We start from the raw sequence: 19366 nt of genomic DNA on the forward strand, positions 1-19366 counted from the left end.
ATACCTTCAACATAATACTTCAAATTAATCTAACAAACTAGAACATTAAGCATAATACGTATAATAATTTTAAATAACACAAATTGTCTCAAATCAACTTAAAATCTTAAATACGAATGTCTGGAGAACGCGCAAGACAACTCTTTATATGCCTCCTTAAAGAGCCTGTGCCCTCCTTTCGACGACGAGTGTAGACTCGACCACAGTTCTTGCACTTTATTATGTAAACTTCTTCATTTTCTTCTACCACATTAAAGTGTTACAAAAAAAATGGGTGCAATGTAGAATCACCGGACATGATTTAACTTGAATTAAGAATTTGAGTTTGAGAAACGAGAGATGAGTGAAGACTTGAATACTTCAATTTGAGTTTGAGAAATGAGAGAGATTGATGAATTTGTGAGTAAAAATGAAAGAATGAAGGGGTATTTATCGTTGAGAATTGAGAAAAAGTATAATTATAAAAAGTATGAGGTTAAAACAAAGTTTGGGGGCCAAATGACTATTTTTTAAAGTGCCCAACGGATAAATTTTGAAGGCCAACGGCTAGATTTAAAAATCTGACCGTTGGTCTTTTTTTTATTTTATTTTTTAAAATTAGCCGTTGGAGCCCGTTAGGCCCGATTGAACCGACCCAGGCCCGCCTGCCGGGGCTAATTGTGTTGAACCGGCCCACCACGGGCTTTTGCACCACTAGAGCCCAGGCCCGCTTGAACCGCCCCGTTTGGCCCGTGGTCCTGGGCCGGTCCCGAGACAGACCCGAACTACAATACAACCTTATATACGACATAACATACTTATCTAATAATCTCTTTCTTCTGTTTCAAAGTATAACATTCCAAGAAAGGATTTTGGTGGGAAAATTCTAATTTTTTAAAATACATGGTATAAACAGCAGATTCAAAGATAGAGTTTTGACTCTTTTTATGAGCTTGACCCCAATTAATACAATGAGCAGGTTTTGATTTCCAACTGTTGAAATTGGATAATTTAGCCAACTCTAATTGTGTTCAAACATGAAGAAGAGAAAATGCCACCATCTCAGTTAAGGGGGTTCCACCAAAGTACAAGCATACAACAGCCTATGTTACTAAATAATACTATAAATATTGGAGTACTGCTTCAGAAAAGAATGAAAGTACTCAAATGAAAATAATCTTGAACACTTAGGATCTTATCCTATCAATGTGAGACAATTAGATTGAGACCTGGAAAACAATTCCACTTTATCTCCTACTGTCTTCGCTAGTTCGCTTATCCACTTTGAGAAGATGGCCGATCTTTATTTGGTCGTGTTCCAGGTGAACATGGTAGAGAAGCAATTTATGTTACTCGATGACCCAAAATGCTTGGTGGCTCGTCCTCTACAAGTTTTGGAATAATGATTTACAGTATTTGCAACTAAGTCACCTTTGTTTCCTTATGCACATTGACACTTTAGCAGCACTAACCAAATCAAGGGACTACCTGGCATTAAGTATGGTACTTGCCGATCTTTGAACATGGTTTCAATCTCTGCTAATAGAACAGTAAAACTATTCCATCGGCTAAGAATGATAGCTTTGCCAGACACGGGCTGTGCGATAGCTGCAACGAAAGAGTTGGTCAGAACTAAAGTAATCATTTTCTTACAGCAAAAGGCTGCTTTAGAGATACATAGACAGAAGAAGCTACCCATTTTTACCATGTAGTAGTCTATATAAAACGTCGACCTCCAAAAGCATTCAAACAAGATTTTATCCACAAGATGATGAACCTGGAAAAACTTATAACACTTCGGAAATGAATATCCTTGACGGTCTCAGAGAATAGTACAGAAAAACAATATGATACAGATCTACTTGGTTCTGAACAATATGAAATACCCTCAATTTGCAGCTTAACCTCAAAAAAGATGCCTCTTCTAGAAAAATATTACACAGCTATCAGCACCCTATGACACAGAACAGAATGGTTAAATTATCTAGCCACCATTTGTGCCCATCAGCAATCAATAACAGCAGCTGTGCATATGTATTCTGCTGCTTAATAACGTCCTTCTCTTCATTCTTCTTGGCTTTTTCTTCATTTTGAGCCTCAATTTTATCTTTATTAGCTCATCAGCATAGCCAGTGTATTCACGAATAAACTATAATAGGTAGGGCCTAAAATACATTCTTAAGCCAAAAACCCAAATAAGCAAACCAAGTCTCCAATCTGGCCAACTGGGGTTAGGCCAGCTAACTCGCGGGGGATTTCTCGGTTATCAAAAAAAAAAAAAAAAACATAAGAAACATTAATGTGTTTTTCATCCCAACAGTTCTTACCACTTAGTTCAACTATATAGTTTCAAATCCCGCAAATTTAGCCTTCCAACACACCATGTTTGTCTCTTACATCTTTAGACAATTAGGATGGCCTCAGAAATATGGTCAGTTGGCAAACTTGACACGTAAGAGTCAGTACTCACAAATATTACTTGATCCATTGAACTTATTTGCATATGTGAGGTATCTAAGCAACCATCAAAAGTACATTGTGCTTCTCATAATTACAGCTATAGCCCCTATAGGATATTCAGATACATTTTGACTTTGTTTGAAGTTGCAGGGGGGAGGCACAAAAAGATACTTATTCCATTTGTGCAGTACAATGCCGGAATTAACATGTAACAACAAAGAAAAACAAATGAGATAAACCAAAGTTTAAGATAAAACTGCTAGCACCACCAAACAAATCACTATAAGAAAGGGAACCGCAGAAACTCATGTTCTGTAAACACAGAGAGAACAGAGAGAAGATATAGTAAGCAGCCTTAGCACATAGGTGATTTAAAGTGCCATAACGTTCTCAATCATAATACAACATGCTTGAAACACCATAGCAGTTTTGGTATTATCCATGAAGTCTATGGACTAAAAGTTCTCGCAGGTAGAAAAAAATAACATCATGTTTTAATATTATTAACTACTGCATGAGTTCGACGGGGAGAACTAATATATAGTATGGGCTTAATACTGGGCAAAACTTGTTTAGTTGAAAGGTCAATTTTCTTGCAGTGTACCAACTTTTTACATCTCTAAAGAAAGTAAGAAACCCGTAGCTTCTCCAGGATAGGAAGAGAGGCCATCAGTGGATAGTCTTCATAATAATGAGCGGGAAACTGAACATGTTCCGAAGGAATTCAACAAATGATAGGTGTCATGTCCTTAGAGCATTCTCTGGGTCTGAACCTACATCTTGGGTATCTGGTTATATAGTTTGATAATTTCATACTTCAGTCCTTTGTTTGCCACGAAAAAGAAAAAAAGCGGACAAGGAAAAAAAGATCTTTCGGATGAAAATAAAGAGATATATAAGTATTACCTGAAGGTTGGTATCTTCACCAGTAATCCCGACACGAGCACAATCCGTCTTTTAAATGATGAAACCTCTTAGCATCTCGCATGATAATTTCCCGACCAACAAGCCTCGAAGCAATCTTCAATGCATTATGGCAATCACCACAGACACGTAGGTTCTTTATTATTCGGATTGGTGATCGTGCAGAGCTACTCATAAGACCTTGAGCAAAAGCAAGTCTCTCGCTGTGAGCCATTAAAGCGTCCTCTTTAGTTTCTTGGTCTACGTCATGTAACACAAACTTAATCTCTGGTATATAACCATCCTCCTTCATTAGCTGCTTTAAACCCCTAAGCAATTCATATATCTTCTCATGGTCGGGATGTGATCTATCTCCTGCTCGATATTCATGGACTCTGCTTCTAGCCTCAAGAAGACTTTGAGCAGATTTTTTCTTTTCTTTGTCCTTAGCAATATCTGATGCTTTTACAGCTAAAAAACCTGCCTTTGACTGTTCATCCAAACGAGATGGATCTAGGAGTTCAACAATCTCAGCACAACGATCCCCAAGCTCCAAGTCCCCATGAATTCTACAGAGATTCATCATGGTTTCCCATACTTCAATACTTGGATCTATAGGCATTTTTTCAATGAACTCTATCGCTTCATTAAGATATCCTGTACTTCCCAACATATCTACCACTCCCACATAATGCTCCATGGAGTGAACAATACCATAATCTTTAATCATTGATTCTAAGTGCAACATGCCTTCGACTATATCACCTACAACACTACAAGCATGAAAGACACCCAGATACATTTGGCCATCAGGTTTCATCCCGGTTTTCTTGAATTCTGCAAACAATTCTATTGCATCTTCTCCAAGACCATTCTTAGCAAGCCAAGTAATCATCGTGTCCCAAGAAGTCAGATTACGCTGAGGCATTTTTTGAAACACCGAAAAGGCATCATTCATGGAGCCACATTTACCATACATTTCAAGAATCTTATTGTACGTTTTGACGTCAAGATGAGGATGAGATCTCACAAGGTGCTCATGAACTGATTTAGCCTCCTCAAGGGATTTATCCTCACCACAGACATCCATTAATGTTATATATCGAGACAAATCGACTGTGACATGTTGCTGCTCCAACAAATGCAAAACTTCAACTGCCTCCTTCACTTTGCCTTCTTTACAAAAGTTATCGAGCTCGTCAGTTGAGCCTTTTTTAACGCTGCTATCAGCAGAATCAATTGACCGTTCAATAGGTGTTGAACTTCTCATTTCTTGATTGCCTACTATTCCATTCTGAGATTGATAAGAAGCTTGATGTCCAGTACTAGAAGGGTTAAAGCCGCTTACATTTTGCTGATATTGTCCCATCATCTCCCTTGAGTAACCACTCGAATTCGTATGCCTTTCCATATCATATGCACTTGCACTTTGTGGATACATTTCAGAATTTCCTGCTTGAACATTCCTTACATTTCCAGGGTTATAACTGGGATGAGGCACTCCTATGTTTCTCGTGTAATTGGCACTGATACTCTGCTGTGACATTTCACTGTTCCCACCATAATAACCATTTAAACTTTGTTGATAGTGTCCATAAACTCCGGTTTGACTCGGCTGAGCTTCTACGCGTCCCTCAAACCTGGAACTATGCAGCACATTCGATGAATTTTCACCTTTGTAACCAGCATCACTTCTATTATGCTGGACTAAATTATTACTTTGATATTCCTTTCGTGACCCGAAATCATTAGTGCTTGAGGATAAACTCCCATTTGGCCGAACAGTTTGCTGAAAATCTTTTCTTGATGAAAAGTTATCATTTTGACGGTGTGGGTCCTGCTGAAACCCAATGGTATCCTTGGAAAAATAACCTCTAGCACCATTAGCTGATTCTTGAAATTCAGCTTTAGGGTTTAGCCTAGGGTTCAAAGAATTCGTATTATTTGAGTTATGATTGAAAACGCCAACTGGGTTTTGCTCTCTATAGTTATCAAACTCAGATATTTGAGTAGCACTGCTGCGATTTCTAGAAAAAGTTACGAACTTTAATGATTCTAAATGGTGATTTTGTCTGCATACCTTTGTTAGAGTTCTCAGAGATTTGGCAGTGAATGTGGTGGCTCTGCTTCTATACATTTTTGTGTCCACGTGGCGATAATTTGGCGAGCTGAAGGAAGCGATGCGGCAGAACAATGGTGTTTTACAACTGCTTAAACCCTCTCAAAGTCACAGGCTTAGATATGAAGGCAAAAGAAGAAGAAAGTTTGGAGAATGTGTGCTATAACCCTTTTAGTTTTGAAAAGATAATGAAGGACCCTTTAACTTGTGAATCTTAACTTGATGAGATATTGATGAGAAAAAGGTTATTTTGTGTAAAAAGAGAGGTCAAAAGGGCAGTAAATTGGAAGACAATTTTAAAATGTTTAATCTAAGCCAAAAACATATACAACCCATAGAACTTGGCACCATTTTTTATTTTGGTACTCTATTTCTACCTTGTTTTATTTTGACCCTCCAACTCTATTTCATATGTTCCACTTCAACATAAAAGCTGAAACCAGTGCCAAAAATATAGCACGTGTGTATACACAAATCTGAAGTATAATAAATATCCAATTAAATATTATTGCCACCTGATTTTTCATCCATGTCAAACCGGTCAATACTAAAATACCCGAACCCGATCATATTTTTTTAGGGTTTATTTCATCTAAACGGGCCAGGTATAAAATCGGCAGATGGAATCTTTGGAACTTAGAGAATGAAGACGGGGCAACAGTAGATAAAAAATACGGTCGGGTTCGAGTATTTTAGTATTGACCCATTTGACATGGATGAAAAAATCAAGTGGCAACATTTAATTGGATATTTATTACACCTCAGATTTGTGCATACACATGCGCTATATATTTTTGCATTGATTTCAGCTTTTGTGTTAAAGTAGAATATAAGAAATAGAGTTGGAGGACCAAAATGGAACATATAAAATAGAGTTAGAGGACCAAAATGAAACAAGAGGAAGATAAAGTGCCAAAATAAAAAATGGTGCCAAGTTGAATGGGCTAGCTTGTTGGAACATGTCATTTCGTAATGTATTGTATTATATTTCACTGTAGCATAATATATTGTTTGATGAATACATCATTTGAGTAGATTATATTGTTTGTCGTTGGTTCATGATATCACGCACTAACAATACGAAGAATAAACTTGCAATATTATTAAGAAAAACTATGACATTTAGTAGAATTATTATATAAAGGAGTATAGTAAAGGATCAAATATAATTATTTGATAATGATTGTCACACCTCCTTTTTCCGTCCCCGCGAGGGGTGAAGGAGTTTTTTTCAATTAAAGGACAATCGAAAAGAGATTTGTTTATTTATTTCAGAGTCGCCACTTGGGAATTTTATGGCGTCCCAAGTCACCGGTTTTAATCCCGAATCGAGGAAAATATGACTTTATTTACCAGTCTGCGAACCAGAAATCCGAGTAAGGAATTCTGTTAATCCGGGAGAAGGTGTTAGGCATTCCCGAATTCCGTGGTGCTAGCACGGTCGCTTAACAATTTATACTTGGCCTAATTATCTTGATTTACTAAATACATTTTTTTAACTTGTTGCATAGTTTTATTACCGCTTTTGGTTAGATTGTTTATAATTATAGACCTATCTTGAAACGAATCACGCGTACGTATATTCGTTTTTTTTATATAAATGTAAAGAATCGTGTCACGCATACGTGTACACAATAAGATTGATAGCATATTTTTATTTTTATTATTAAAAAATGAATTTATGGCGAAATTGTGCGTACTTAAAATAAAATTACGAACACTCGTCACTCTTGTATGATTAAATGGTGAACTGCACATCTCGGGTTATATGAAATAAATTAATTTAATAACCTCCGAAAACCCCCTTTTTATTAAGAAAGTTTGCTCGAAGTTGCGCGAACGCATACTCCGAATTGTCTTTAGAAATGTAATCATGTCACGCGAACGTGTCCACAATTACACAAAATATTCTTAATGGCAATATAAATTTTCTACAAATGTTTATTATGTCCGTCTATATTAAATATGAAAGCCATGGGAAATTACTGAATGGAGTGCCTCGAGATTTCCAGAAAAAATCAAGATTTATTAGGTGTTGACCACAGGTTATATGATTTAAATGTGTGAATTATATGCCTCAAAACTATTCAAATTAGAAGAGTTAATGAGATGAAAAATAAATAAATAATGTGCAACTAAAATTACCATTTTATCGTGAATACAATATCCGTAATTTGTTTTTTAGTGCTTGATAATTACATGCACAAGTTATTTATTATTTTCCTAGGCTTAGGACTAAGTGTATGTGTTTAAAAAAAAACTTGCCAAGCGAATTACGTGTAAAACTAGGAAAAAAATTAGTTGATAAGCAAACTAGTAGTTTTCAAAGAATTTCCATTATTCTACTCGGAGCGAACTCTACTTTGTATATCTTTGACTTAAAATGCCGCAATCAGTATTCATAAATCCAATCTTCTTCTACACAACTTGTTTTTAGTCCAAAGTTCTAATTATTTGGTTAATTTGCTTACGATGATTGAGTTTGTGATAGATAAAATCAAACCAATTTTTATCTCGGCATATGCAAGCTATTTACAAATACTAAATCTATACTTTGTAATAACATTGACATTATTTTTATATACTATTTTTATAAGAAAATGAGTAAATCGTATTCCTAAAATAAATGGGCCATTTGTTGTTAAGAAAGAAAACTAATCTACAAATTGATTTAATAAAATGACATTACATATACCGCAAATACACATCTGAACCTTCCGGAATATTCCAATATCTTAATCGTAACGAATTATATCAATTCATCTCTCACTTATAGTTATCCCCATTATTAGACCATATTTTATATAAACGAGAATACTTATATCAACTAGAATTAAACAAAATCAGGCTTGACGAAGTTTACTAGCGTGGTTCCCTGATATTTCCATGTTACCAAGCGCTTAGTTAACATGGTCTAAATACAAAGTTTAAATAATAGTCAACTTTCTACCAAGTCCCCTGTCTCGACATTTCGAAGATAACTATAATTAATGAGATTCAGAAATAAATAGAATTATTGCAAAGCTTATACTAACTTCAAAAGAGGCCGATGGACTAATAGCTCCCATGTCGAGCATAAGCTATATTAGTTAACTAAAAAAAAATTGAAACTCCAGATTTCATTTCTCTGCAATATTGAAACTTTGCAATAACATGAGTCTAAATATATACCTGGAAATGAGGGTAAAAGAGGTAATATTTAGCAGTAGCAGCAGCAAAAACCCAACAGCAGAAAAATAGGAAGGTCAACGAAATTAACAGCAACACACACACAGCAGTTCAGCAGATTGAACAGCCCAAAAAAAAAATCCGTGAAAACCAGACAGAACAGTAACAGGAAACTCAGAAATTCCAGATTCGAACCAAACAATATCACCAAACAAACCCAGACAGATGCAAGGAAACAACATTTCTGATTTTTTAAAACTTAGGAAAGACAAACTAAAACTCTCAATCTCCAAAATCAACCTTAACACTAACTTCTAATGTAAAATTCTGTTTTTACTTTTCTGATTTTTCTCTCTTTCTTTTTCTCTCTTTTCTCTGTATTTTTCTCTTCTTCAGAAGTCCAATCCCCTCTCTCTCAAATCTCTTCCTCTCTCTCTCTGTTCCTAACATCCCCTTTTATACAAATTGTTCCCCCTCCATCCAGCCTAATGCCCGGACCCCTTTTCCCCTTTTAAAATCAAAAATTTCCACTCAAAAATCACTAAATCTGAATTTTTCCACTTTTAATTCCACTAAGAAAGCTTTTCCCCTTATTTTCAGCCCCCCATTTTCTTTTGTTCCCCAGTATTCTTTAAACAAATACATTAGTGAACCCCACTATTAGTTGTCTATTATCTTTTCACAAACCCACTTAGAAATGTCTCAAATCAGTCCACTAACAAGTTTTAAATATTCAGCAGCCCTTAATCAAGTATTTATGTAGTTTATTTTCCCCAAACTAACCCTGAAAACTCTCAATAATACTGACCCTAATACAAAAGTCAGAATCCAACACCAAACAGATTTTAAAATCTGTTCAAACTTAATTATCAACACTAGTTTCTGATTAAACAACTATAACCAAATCAGATCAAGTAGCATCAGAATAGGGATCAATGAATCAGGAAATAGCCATATTGAACTAACTAGAATAACAATTGGCATATATACAGGGAATAAACTAACACAAATCCTAAATACAGAACATTGTAAACACATTGAACGGAAATATATGCAGAAAGATGATGAATAATTAAGAGAAAAAGGATCAAACACAACATAAAGGAGACCACTCAGAAACTATTAATAACAGGATGCCAAATGACTCAAACTATACGAACGACCTAATCAACGAAGCTTAATTAATCGATTATATTTTACAATTGACATTTAAACAAATCAGTAACAAAGCAACAAACAACCAGTGTCATTGACGAAGTCACAGACTAACAGGAAATTAATTAATCGACGCAACTTAGGACGTTATTTTACAATTTATAGCACATATAATTAAAGCGAATATAAACAAATGACAGAATCAGACAAAATAAAAAGGTCCATGAGCAGAGTCAATTTTCTAAAAGAATTTAAAAATCAATACAGTAAATAAACAGATACGTAGATAAGGAAAATGAACAAATACGAAGGAAAGAAAAGGAAATACCTCATAATACCCGGACCATACGGACCCAGTCTTTGAAACTCTGATTCGGGCAATTTGAAATCGAAAAGACCTTAGTCGAAGTGTTCTCAACTGAAAACACTTCGATTAAGGTCGATTAGACCTCAACCTTTTATTTAATTTTTGGCAGATTCCATGATTAGGGTTCTTGAGGGTCTGATTTGGGGCTCGATCATTTCTAAGCAGATTCGAACCAAACCAAGTTCAGTTTGGTTACGAGTGAGGTCAGGAGAATAACTGGTGTGATTTTGGGGTATGTTGGGGTAGTTTTAGGTTTTGCTCGAATCTTCAAATGAAGATTCGAGAAGTTCCAGGAAGATTCGTTCTAAGCTACTACCAGATTCATGACGAGGATGGTCAGGAGGAGCTATGATGTTAATTTGGTAGCCATCGGAAAGGGTTGGGTTTTCAGGCCAACCTTCAATCGAAGATTCGAGACATTGGGGCCTGATTCGAGAGATATGGGTTATGGATTTGGAATGGGGAGGTTAAGAGGAGTCGAGGGTGTTAAGCTGGGGTCATTTGGACCACCGGAACCGCCGTGAGGCGATTTCCGGTGGGCGGAAGACGGTGGTTGAAGGCGGCGGACATGTCTAATCTTTGAAGGTTCAAAGACGAAGAGGTGAAAGGGGGTATGGCTTTGGGGGATGTGGGGTAAGGATTTAGGACTTATATACGGGGTGAGGTAATTGATCCTGGCCGTTGGATGAGGTGGGATCGATGGCCAGGATCTTTCGTTAAGGGGGAAACGGTGCCGTTTGATTAAATGAGACTGGGTCGGTTTCTGGGATGAAGTGGGTCAGGTATAGAGGATTGATCGGGACCGTTGGATTAAAGGGAAAAGACGGCCCTAATTGATTGTAATCATACGACGTAGTTTGGATTAATGAAAGAACTGAACTGGACCGTTAGATCTGACTGATCAATGGTCCAGATTGAAAGCATCCAAACGACGTCGTTTGAGAGACGGCTGAGAGACCTGGTCCTGGACTGGGTTATTACACACATTGGGCCTGCTCTTTTGGTTTAATTGTGAAGCCCAAATCCGATATTTTCTTCAATTTTTTGCACTCCTTTCTTTAGAGAAAAATTCTTAATTAAATAACAACCAAAATTAAACTAAACAGATATTAATTAACACTTAACGACAATTAACACACAAATTAAAACATTTAAATAAAATCACACGATGACAACAAATAGAATAAAAATGCATATTTTTGTGATTTTCCCTCTCTTAAAACCAAATTATGGTTTAATTGATTCCTAAAATATATATATATTTTTTTATATAAACCAATGATTAATTAGTTATAAAAATGCAACATTAATCCCTAAACGCACATGTACCTATATTACTATTTTTCTGTATTTTTCTTTAATTAGAATAAAAATAGACATGCACAGATAAAATGCCACGAAAATTCAAAATTGTATACAAAGAAAAATTATTTATGATTTCTTTTGGAGTAGTTCTTGTGAGGCAAAAATCACGTGCTCACAGCTGCCCCTCTTTGTCCGAAAACATGAAGAGTTTTCGTACAAAGATAAAAAGAGCGGATATGAGCGATTTTTGCCCGTTTGACTATTCCGTGCGAAGCATTTTTGGAAAGATTTAACCGAACCTTTGCTTCAAAGGTTTCCTACATATCCCTGGCTAAAAGAGAATCAGGTTAATGTAGTTCGGGAAGTTTTGGTAGCTGGGACTACCATGGGACTGCAATGTTACTGCTGTTGCATGCTGCTTTTACTGCTTGTTGACCTCCTTATTTCACCCTGCTTAAAGAAAAACAAAAGGCTAGACTAGACCATGGTATATGAATTACAAAATCTTATCTAGATCATGCTCTTGTGTCTTTTGTTGCTTTGATGTCTTGGTGACTCCTTTGGTATCTTTTGTTTCCGATTTGTCTTGTATTCTCCTTAGACTACCGATCTCGAATTGCTTATTTCCTTTTCGCATTGTTTTTCATCGAGTCTTGTACTTCCTTCCTCTATTTGGGATTCTTGTTGTTTCCCGCTGGGGATTCCGGTTGGATTCCTCTGCCTTATTGTCTCTAAGCGTATTTCTCTTACTATATGGGCAGGCTCCTAACTTCAACTAGCAATGTCGAAAATAAATCACTATTCTGTTCTTCAGGGGGGCTCCTGACCTCGATTACTTCAACTGTCCTTCCTTGTTCTCCAGGTGGACGCCTGATTGCTGATATTTCAACTGTTCTTCCTTGTTCTCCAGGTGGACGCCTGATTGCTGATATTTCAACTGTTCTTCCTTGTTCTCCAGGTGGACGCCTGATTGCTGATACTTCAACTGTTCTTCCTTGTTCTCCAGGTGGACGCATGATTGCTGACATTTCAACTGTTCTTCCTTGTTCTCCAGGTGGACGCCTGATTGATGATACTTCAACTGTTCTTCCTTGTTCTCCAGGTGGACGCCTGATTGCTGATATTTCAACTTTTCTTCCTTGTTCTCCAGGTGGACGCCTGATTGCAACAAAATAGACAAAAACAAAGAAAACTTTCTGCCCCAGTTTGGTAGTTGGGGACAACTTATTAAATCATGTTACCAACTATTACTAAAATTTGAAAGTTGCGTCCCATTATCCAGGAGGTCCTGACAACTTTTAACTAACAACAATTTTAAATACAAGCTATGTCTTTTAAAAGCATGACTTTTGCTAGATCTTGTTATCTAAACCAATTTTAAACTATGTCCCATTATCCAGGAGGACTCTGAAAACTTTTCGAAAACTTTTATGCCAACCTACATTCCCTTTGGTGCTTATTTGTCATATATTTATTTACTTATGATTGTTTTAAGGTTTAACCTATGTCCCATTTTCCAGGAGGGTCCTGAAAATTTATACAACCAAACCTGCATGGTACTTGCTTCCCTCACCGGGTGCTTCCTGAAACAAATGTTGTCTTTGCCCTTGTTTCAGATCAAAGAAAATCTTGTCAGTTTAAGGCGTGGTGGTTAGTTGTGGCATTCTTGGCGGGATCGTTTTCTCTTTGCCCTGCTTTACTGCCTTGAAGCGGTCGAAAGGACTGTCTTGTCCTCATAATTGATCCTTAACCGCAGGGTCCCCAGCTGTTGTTTTCACTTCTGACCCTTCCAATCGTAACCATATGTCTTTCAGGACATCATTGAACTATTTCACCGATTTAACTTTTGCTTTCACCCATATCTTATTTCATCATATTACCTCCCGCATATCATGGCCGTACTTTGCATTGTGCTATTTTGAATCTTGGTAGTATACCTTGACATTCCTTCTTATTTGTTGGAACAAAACTCACCTCAAAAGGGCTTTAGATGAATAAGATTATCAGTGATGAAACACGACGACTTTGAAAATTAAGAATAAAAAAAGAAAATCCAAGTTTGGATGACTGTTGGAGATAGAAATAAGGAACTTATCTGATTGGAGTCACTGGCACCAATGATCAGGGTATGCATTTTGGATTAATCAGTCCAGTCTATTTAACCAACCTCCTTTCCCGTTGTTTTACTTTGTTCTCCAAAATTTCCACAACCCGATTTTACTTTTTGCCAACTTACGAACCTTGTTCGACTTGCAGTGTCCTGAAGGATTTTCACCGACAAACCTCTCTCATTTGTTTATTCCTTAATTCCTTATCGCCTTATGGTGCCTGCGAAGGTTTTCACCGATAAGACTCTCTCATTTTACTTTCTCTCAGCTTTCGTCATCTCATGGTGCCCGTGAGGGTTTTCACCTATAAGACTCTCTCATTTTCATCGCTTTTCCCTGTTTGGATCAGAGTGTTATTCTGATATGAATCTCTTCCATTTGCTCAACTTGGCATTTCTCTAAGATTGATCGAAAGGTCATTTTGGATGTGGTTGGAAAGAAAAGGTATCAAAGTTTTAAAAACAATTTGATATGGGTTTAAAATTACAACTCTTGGAATCACATTTTTCATTACAAATACAACCTCTGCCCCCAATTTGTTGCTTGGGGATCTTTTGATATTTTACTTTACCATGTTGTACTATGCACATTATTATGCACATTATGCCCCCTATGACCGAGCCGTGAGGCGCCTACATATCCTCTTTGAGGAATCAGGTCAAACGGAGTTCACACAATATTTCCTTGTTTATATATTTTTTCCTTTTCTCCTTTTTTTTCTTTGTTATTGATTCCAAAAGAGGAGTACGAAAAAACAAATGTGGCTCAAAAGGGGGAACAAAGGGTACAGTGTTTAGATAGCAGAATAAATTGCCTTCGTCATTCCAATCTTCGAAATAATGCCAAATACAAACATTCAATAATTATACCAGAGAAAAATCATGCGTAATATCTCTTTACTGCATCAGAATTGATAGCCATGTCTATGCATTTTCCTTCAATATCTATTAAACATAATGCACCATTGGACAATATTCTGGTCACAATGAACGGTCCTTGCCAATTCGGGGCAAACTTGCCCTTTGCCTCAACCTGATGTGGAAGAATACGTTTCAGCACTTGCTGACCCACTTCAAACTTTCGGGGACGCACATTTTTATTGTATGCTCTTGCTATTCTTCTTTGATATAATTGGCCATGACATACTGCCGCCAATCGTTTTTCATCAATCAAGTTCAACTGCTCTAAATGGGTTTTAACCCATTCATCATCATCAATCTTAGCTTCGGCGACGATCCGAAGGGAAGGGATTTCGATTTCTGCAGGAATTACCGCTTCGGTGCCATATACCAACAAGTAAGGAGTTGCTCCTACCGAAGCGCGAACGGTAGTGCGATATCCCAACAACGCAAATGGTAATTTTTCGTGCCATTGTCTTGAACCTTCTACCATTTTTTGAAGTATCTTCTTTATGTTTTTGTTGGCTGCCTCGACTGCTCCATTCGCCTTGGGCCGATATGGGGTAGAATTGTGATGTATAATCTTAAACTATTGACATACCTCTCTCATTAAGTTACTATTAAGATTAGCACCATTATCTGTGCTGATCACCTTTGGGATTCCGAATCGACAGATGACATTTGAGTGAACAAAATCGACCACAGCTTTCTTGGTCACCGATTTGAATGTTTTGGCCTCAACCCATTTGGTGAAATAATCAATGGCTACCAGAATGAACCTGTGCCCATTGGATGCTGCCGGCTCAATTGGTCCAATAATATCCATGCCCCAAGCGACGAAGGGACATGGTGCCGGCATTGTGTGCAATTCGGATGGTGGAGAATGAATCAAATCTCCGTGTATCTGGCATTGATGACATTTGCGCACAAAACTGATACAATCTCGCTCCATGGTAAGCCAATAGTAACCAGCCCGGAGAATTTTCTTTGCAACACATATCCACTCATGTGGGGTCCGCAAACTCCCGAATGTACTTCAGACATGACAGTCGTAGCTTGTCTAGCATCTATGCATCTTAATAATCCAAGGTCTGGTGTTCTTTTATACAAAACTCCTCCACTTAAGAAGAATCCATTTGCCAACCGTCTAATGGTTCTCTTTTGATCCCCTGTGGCTTGTGCTGGATATATCCCCATTCTGATATACTCCTTGATGTCGTGGAACCATGGTTCACCATCAAATTCTTCTTCAATCATGTTGCAGTAAGCGTGCTGATCGTGGACTTGAATATGCAGTGTATCCACATAAGCTTTGTCCGGATGGTGCAACATTGATGCCAGGGTAGCCAATGCATCGGCAACCTCATTATGGATCCTTGGAATATGCCTGAACTCCACTGATCGAAACCGTTGACAAAGATCATGTAAACATTGTCAGTATGGTATGAGCTTCAAGTCTCGTGTTTCCCATTCTCCTTGAATTTGATGTACCAGAAGATCCGAGTCTCCCAAGACCAAGATTTCCTGGATATCCATGTCTGCAGCTAGCCTTAACCCCAAAATACAAGCTTCATACTCAGCCATATTATTGGTGCAATAAAATCGAAGTTGAGCCGTAACAGCATAGTGATGCCCGGTTTCAGAAATAATCACAGCTCCTATCCCGACTCCTTTCATGTTAGCAACCCCATCAAAGAAAAGTTTCCAGCCAGGTTTTTCAATTTGCTCCATCTCACCGATATGCATCACTTCTTCATCGGGAAAATAAGTTCTCAATGGCTCGTAATCTTCGTCGACCGGGTTTTCAGCTAAATAATCGGCCAATGCTTGGGCTTTTATTGCATTCCGAGTCACATAGATGATGTCAAATTCTGTGAGCAATATCTGCCACTTTGCAAGTCTCCCTGTCGGCATAGGCTTTTGAAAAATATATTTCAACGGATCCAGACGCGAAATGAGGTAAGTAGTGTAGGATGACAAATAGTGTTTCAATTTCTGAGCTACCCAAGTTAGGGCGCAACATGTCCTTTCCAGATGAGTGTATTTAACCTCATAAGCTGTGAACTTCTTGCTAAGATAATAGATGGCCTGTTCCTTTTTGCCGGTGATGTCATGTTGCCCCAGTACACAACCAAATGAATTTTCCAAGATTGTTAAGTAAAGAATCAAAGGTCTTCCTGGTTCTGGTGGGACCAACACGGGTGGGTTTGACAAGTATCCTTTTATCTTATCAAACGCTTCTTGACACTCATTAGTCCATTTGACCGCAACATCCTTCTTCAGCAATTTAAAAATAGGCTCACAAGTTGTCGTGAGCTGAGCAATGAACCTACTGATATAGTTCAACCTCTCTAACAGACTCATTACTTCAGTCTTGTTCCTCGGAGGTGGCAATTCTTGGATGGCCTTGATCTTTGATGGGTCCAACTCGATGCCTCGTCGGCTGACTATAAATCCCAACAACTTTCCGGATGGAACACCAAATGCGCACTTGGTAGGGTTAAGCTTGAGATTGTACCTGCGAAGTCTCAGGAAGAGTTTCCTCAAATCCCTAACATGGTCGGCCTGATGCTTTGATTTTATGATCACATCGTCCACATATACCTCAATCTCCTTATGTATCATATCATGAAACACTGCAGTCATCGCTCTCATGTAAGTTGCCCCGGCGTTCTTCAAACCAAATGGCATTACCCGGTAGCAATAAGTTCCCCATGGTGTGATGAATGCCGTCTTTTCTGCATCTTCTTCATCCATTAGAATTTGATGATACCCGGCATAACAATACACAAAAGATCCTATCTCATGCTTGGAACAATTGTCGATCAAGATATGGATATTGGGTAACGAGAAGTTATCCTTTGGACTTGCTTTGTTGAGATTACGATAATCGACGCATACTCTGATCTTGCCGTCTTTCTTTGGCACTAGAACGACATTAGCCAACCAAACAGGGTATTGAGTGACCCGAATGACCTTTGCATCCAACTATTTGGTGATTTCTTCTTTAATTTTCACACTCATGTCAGTTTTGAATTTTCTCAGCTTTTGCTTGACGGGAGGAACCATTGGATCTGTGGGCAATTTGTGGACCACTAAATCAGTGCTCAGACCCGGCGTGTCGTCATACGACCATGCAAAAACATCTTTGAATTCGATGAGTGTTTTAATTAACTCTTCCTGGATCTTTGGTTCGAGGTGGACACTTATTTTAGTTTCTCGGATATTATTTATGTCTCCTAAATTGACAGCTTTTGTATCGCTCAGGTTGGGTTTGGGCTTTTCTTCAAAGTAAATTAACTCTTTACTAATCTCTTCGAAGGCCTCATCCTCATCATATTCTGATTTGTAATCACAATCTACTTCTTGAATTATTATTTCGGAATCATATTGATTTTTAAGACTGGGCTGAGGATTCCTTATGCATGCCATATCATTAGAGCCAGCGTAAAAAGGACTGTACAGAAAAGAGAAGAAAAACAAAAAGAAAAACTATCAGGAATGATAATGAAAGGGAAACTGTATTTCATTGAATGATGAAAGATAACAAGGTTTGCACACTTCAAACAGACTGCAAGATAAAAAATGGGGTTATAACCCTGGAATAACCCAAACAAACTAAAGGAAAATCAAAATAAACTACCAAGACTCCTTTCGCATGGGGAGAGGAGTGGCTTTCCAATTATAAGCTTTGTCTCTGGCCCAACGAATTGAACCTCTGCGTTGCTAGAACCTTCACCACTTTCCACCATGTTTACATCGTCAAACAACTTTTCAAATCTTTCAATTAGTTCTTCCTCAGGATTAATCATAGATTTAGGAATTGTTGTTATCGGGTGATTTCTGGTACCGGACTTGACAATAGACTTTGACAGATGTGGGACTGGCTTTGGAAGGATCCATGCCTTCTGTTTTAGCTTTCTGGCCTTTCTCACATCTGTGACAGTGGGTATGAATCCCAAACCAAATGTTCCCAAGTTCTCGGGAAGAGATACTGGTTGTATGATGCCTTGCAAAGATGAGCCCAAACCTTTACCGAGTACAAAACCATTCTTCAACATCTCATAGGCTACCATGACTGATGCAGCGGTTATCTTTGGATTTGGAATGTATTTCCCCTCCGGAATTTTCTCTACCAACATTGTGTCAGAAACCTGGTAAACCCATGGTCCTTGGTCATTTTTTATTCCCACGATCGGTACAATGGCATTGTTGTGAGCATCTAAGCTGCCTTCCCCATGCACAACTATTTCTTGTCTATCCCATTCAAACTTGACCACCTGGTGTAGTGTTGATGAGACTGTTTTAGCAACATGGATCCATGGTCGACCCAACAGTAAATTATAGGAAATAGCCATATCCAACACCTGAAACTCCATTGTGAATTCAACTGGCCCTATTGTTAGCTCCAACTCTATGTCACCAACTGAATCTCTACTTCCACCGTCAAATCCCCGTACGCAAATACTATTCTTGTGGATCCTCTCCTCTTTTATTTTCAACTTGCTCAGAGTGGAGAGAGGGCAGATGTTTGCGCTTGACCCGTTGTCAACCAATACCCGGGTCACTACGGAGTTTTCACATTTCAATGTGAGGTAAAGAGCTCTGTTGTGCTCAGTACCTTCCACGGGTAATTCATCGTCAGAAAATGTGACTCTGTTTGCCTCAAAGATTTGTTGGCTATTTTTTCCAAGTGATTCACGGAGATCTTATCGGGAACATGTGCCTCATTCAAGATCTTCATTAAAGCTTGACGGTGCTCGTCCGAATGGATCAGTAATGACAATAGTGAAATTTGAGCGGGCGTCTTTTTTAATTGTTCCACGATAGAATAGTCATGCAGCTTCATCTTTCTCAAGAATTCTTTCGCTTCTTCTTCAGTCACGGCTTTCTTCATTGGTGT

General features: G+C 37.9%; 1 protein-coding gene across 4 annotated transcripts; it reads right to left on the reverse strand.

Moving 5' to 3' along the window:
* Positions 1-959: 959 nt before the first annotated feature.
* LOC107804092 (pentatricopeptide repeat-containing protein At4g32450, mitochondrial) lies at positions 960-5625 on the reverse strand. 4 transcript variants are annotated; one of them, XR_001652173.2, is made up of 3 exons: positions 3346-5619; positions 1685-1756; positions 960-1587 (listed from the first exon to the last, which is right to left on the reverse strand). XR_001652173.2 is itself a non-coding variant. In XM_016627918.2 (2 exons), the coding sequence occupies exon 1, from the start codon at positions 5477-5479 to the stop codon at positions 3362-3364; it is 2118 nt and encodes a 705-aa protein (XP_016483404.1). In that variant the 5' UTR covers positions 5480-5625; the 3' UTR covers positions 960-1587; positions 3346-3361. The 4 variants fall into 4 exon arrangements, 2 of the variants coding, with proteins under 2 accessions (XP_016483404.1, XP_016483415.1); XR_001652174.2 differs by having other exon boundaries at positions 1449-1587; positions 1685-1765; XM_016627918.2 differs by lacking the exon at positions 1685-1756 and having other exon boundaries at positions 3346-5625.
* Positions 5626-19366: the final 13741 nt, after the last annotated feature.

Source organism: Nicotiana tabacum, chromosome 20 (assembly GCF_000715075.1).
Source record: "Nicotiana tabacum cultivar K326 chromosome 20, ASM71507v2, whole genome shotgun sequence".
In the NCBI taxonomy this organism is placed as follows: domain Eukaryota; kingdom Viridiplantae; phylum Streptophyta; class Magnoliopsida; order Solanales; family Solanaceae; genus Nicotiana; species Nicotiana tabacum.